Source organism: Thyridium curvatum (genome assembly GCF_004353045.1).
Source record: "Thyridium curvatum strain D216 chromosome Unknown NODE_63_length_253891_cov_75.696892, whole genome shotgun sequence".
NCBI lineage: Eukaryota > Fungi > Ascomycota > Sordariomycetes > Thyridiales > Thyridiaceae > Thyridium > Thyridium curvatum.
In genome coordinates this window covers 246,310-250,137 of record NW_022156818.1, presented here as the reverse complement: position 1 = coordinate 250,137, position 3,828 = coordinate 246,310, and the positions used below count along the sequence as shown (strand labels likewise).

At 56.0% G+C, this 3,828-nt stretch overlaps 1 protein-coding gene across 1 annotated transcript; it reads right to left on the bottom strand.

Annotated features, from left to right (window-relative positions):
• Positions 1-577: 577 nt before the first annotated feature.
• Positions 578-1,042, bottom strand: E0L32_009103 (uncharacterized protein; the record flags this gene model as incomplete). The annotated part of the gene is made up of 1 exon (XM_031144031.1): positions 578-1,042. The coding sequence occupies one exon, from the start codon at positions 1,040-1,042 to the stop codon at positions 578-580; it is 465 nt and encodes a 154-aa protein (XP_030991475.1).
• Positions 1,043-3,828: the final 2,786 nt, after the last annotated feature.

Below are 3,828 nucleotides of genomic sequence, written 5' to 3'. Positions count from 1 at the left end.
ATCCAGAAGATCGAACCTTGTAGCGACAGGGTGCATTTTGAGCTCTGTAATCTCGCATGTGAACCTGTGTACCTCGCACAGTCGATTCTGTCGCAGAAGGCTTGGGCCTGTCAGAACCTTGGAGTGCTTCACACCCACTGTCAGACTTGGGTTGCAAATGATGAACCAGTCGTTCGGAAGTCTCGCATGGCATTCTATTGTGTCGTGCTCGTCGGGGTGTCTGACGATGTCCCATGGCGTCACTCGCGAGCACAGAAACACTCTCCAGATGATCTCGCCGCGATCAAATTTCAAGAAGAACAAACAAATCCAAGTAATTAATGCAGTCCGATGACTAAAAGCAAAGGACGTGGGTATAACCATATAGCACGAAGATGCGCAACAACCAAGCCCAAGCCGCTTCCTACAACACCCTTGACGCCTGGAACCTCGTAGTTCACTCGTGCCTCCAACACTTATTCGCTAGCCTGTCACGATCGCCTCTCCTAGCCCAAGGCAACTCCATTCCCCTCTCTCGCTGTCCCCCGCACCGCTCTCGCCGTCGCACACGGCCCCCGCTTCACAGGACCCCGAGCTCCTAGACCCGAGCGCGGCCCGTGAACCGCGACACGCGCTCCCTGTGGCGGAACCAGTACACAAAGTGGCCGAGGGCGGTGAACAGCCACAGCAGCGCGTTGACGAGGTCGACCCAGACGGCGTTCTTCATGCGCTGGATGTCGCCGTTGCCCTCGGGGTCCTCGTGGATGAAGAGGCTGGCGAAGACGCCGAAGAGCGCGATCCACAGGATGAAGAGCACGACGTTCCAGACCCAGACGGCGGCGAAGCGCAGGAAGAAGGGCACCATGAGCAGCAGGGCCGTCAGCGCCGAGAGGGCGCCGACGACCTCGGCGTAGACCCAGCGCGAGTCGGAGCGCACGCCGGCCTTGGAGGCGCGCGAGAGGTCGACGCCGTAGAGGCCGCAGACGGTGATGGCCAGCACGAACTGGAAGAAGTGCAGCGTCGCGAAGGCGAGGTACGAGGCCGCCATGCCGAAGACGCCCATCTTGACTTTGGGGTGGGGGGGCGGTTGTGCGACACCGGTGAACAGCTGCTCGAACGGTTTGTGGTAGTTGGGGACGTGGGCCCGTGTAGGACGGACGGTGCGACGAGGGTTTTGTTTCGCGATCGCTACAGCAGGTTCTCGACTTTTGCTGGCTTTCGATTAGGTACTCTGCGGTGGGCTGTTAATTTATCAGACAGGTTTGCAAAGGAAGGATGGCCGTCGTGATGCGAAAAGTGGCAAACTCACAAAGAAGAAGCAACAGCACAGGGATCCAGGAACAGGGAAGAAAAAAAAAAGTCTAAATGACGTCTCTGGGCAGTCCACTCTTTATGTGCCGGATGGCTAAATTAGCCTTTTGGCATGGGGTGGAATGATTTGGTGATCCCTATTGAGGTTTCAGCTCGACGGGACGCGTCTCGGGCGCTGCTTGACCGTCGCAAGACTTGCTTGCTTGGATTGACTCGGGCGTCAACGTGCGTGCCACAAGATGCCAGAAAGTCGTAGTCTCAGTCGCAGACTTGGGGAGAGAAAATAGCTGGAGTAGACATGGCTTTATTAAAATATAGACAGGCTACCCTGGCCGGTTCTATTGGCCATTTCCAGGATTGCAGATGAAACCATCGCCATTGCGGGCAGTCGACGCAAGAAGTGCCAGATGACCGATGACCTCACTGGCTGGCTGGCTGGCGCTGCTGCTTCCTTGGCAGGACGGTTCATGTCGAACTCCAGTTAGCTCCTCCAGCCAGCTGGATTGGCAGGGGCCAGTTGGGTCAACGGCTCGGGCTTGGAGCTTCTGAACAGGTCAGCAGGTGGCCAAAGCACACCCTGAGCGAGATAGCGCTAGGGGTGGTGCCATTGGCCCAAGCTCGAAGCTTAGGGCAAATCAAACCACCGGGGCAGCCAAAACAGCCCCCAAACCAGCAGCGATCGCGGGAGCTCCCTTCACACGTCAGCATCATCCAACAACAACAATGCGGCAATCGGTTCGTCGCCAATGTCAGAGCTCGCTCCTTATCTGGCTTCACTGGCGCACGGGTTCGTCTGTTCAATTGACGAATCCCAATGACCAAGCCTTTGCTGTGTGCAGCCTACCTAGGTACTCAACACGTGTTCTGATGACGACATCCCAAAGCAGGTTCGTCGCGGAGTGCTGTCAGCCTCTCCTTTCTCTCCTTTCTCCGTGTGTCATTAATTCTTTCTTTCTTTCTTCTTTCTCCTTTTCCAAACTGAGAATATACATTCGGCTGAATCCCCTGCATCTCACGCTTGGTCTCTGTGATCTTCTCGCTGTCGACTGAGCTTTTATGCCTGACGCCTTTGATATGCCGTCCAACACAACAGACGTTAGCACGCCGTTCGGGCTTTCCGATTGGAGACGCGATGCTCGATAACGACGTTCCTGCCAACATGGCGTTGGTCTCGAGCTAGCGCCCGAGACACACGATGGCTTCCCGCGCTATGTCTCTTTCGCTCGCGTCCTCGACTTCAATCTCGCATTCTGCCGTGTACACGCGCAGATGTGCACAAATTGCCCGCAATCTTACACGCCCGACTGCAGTGCTCGCCATCAGGTGAGGCCCAACCTTGGATCTAGACCGTCGGTGAACCGGCCGGCGGCTGAGGGGTTTTACCCCTCACCTGGGTCTTGGGAAACATCGTCGATGTTGCATTGACTGCTCAACCATGGCTTCAACGTATCTATCGTTCCTTTTGCCCGGAATCAAACAGCAGGAGGCCGCTCATTCTGTCGCCATGGGGTTTCTCGTCCTAGGGCAGGCACCTGGCGTAGTGGCGTACGGGCGCAAATGTCTTGTCCAGCCCTGCACAAGGGCTGGCTTGGCATCATTTTGAGCCGCATTTTCATTTCGAGCCACATATTATCGGGCAACGATGGAAGCACCTGGAACGCAGGTCAGAGTTGTCCTCCCCTACTTCACCACCTTTGTACCTTCTTGAGGATGTCGTCATTGGGTCGTGACTTATCTTGACGCCGTGTCTGGGACACTCGAGAGCCTTGGCTGCAAGAGGCTCTTTGCTCAATCGATGCCCAACAAGTCCGGCAGAGCCGCGAAGCGAGGGTATAAGGAGGCCACTCCTTCCTGATTCCGGGAGATGCACACCCTAGAACAGATGCACTAGGGTCATTGACTCGTTGACAATGGTTCGCTAGGGCCGCCTCACCCTGGATGTTGCCATCGAGCCCATCTACTGTGCCCTTCCTCGAGATGCTGTTGCCCTATACCGGGAGGCCTGTCATTCGCTCTGCGTGCGAGATTTCCCTTTTCTCTCTCTTTTCCCTTTCTTGATTGGCGCCGCTAGACGAGTGTCTGTGCTTGTATTAGAGACGGTTCCATCGAGACTGCTTGGCTGGTCTGGGGAGTTCGTGCACGAACCTCGGCACCCTGAACATGGGCGAAGCATGGCCCGGGCTGGGATCGGGCGCAGTGCGTCTACCATGGCGACAAATATCACTGTTTCAACTGCCCAGGAGCAAACGACATCGTACATCGATGACTGAGGACGCCCTTCAGCAGGGCACTCTCGAGCCAGGGGGGGATTGACAAGTGGCACACACGCCAAAAGGAGAATCGTCGAGGTCGATTTACGCACTAAAGGAGCGATTTATTACCAAGAGAACCATTGGTCAGATCGAGCACGCCCAAGCGACGTTACAATGTGGTTCTTTGAGCGTGCTACTCAAGTGCTGCACAGTCCCGGCAGTGGTGCGCCGTGTTCAGCCTTATTGGTCCGGTTTTCGAATTTCGACTACTTGTTTTCGCACGAAT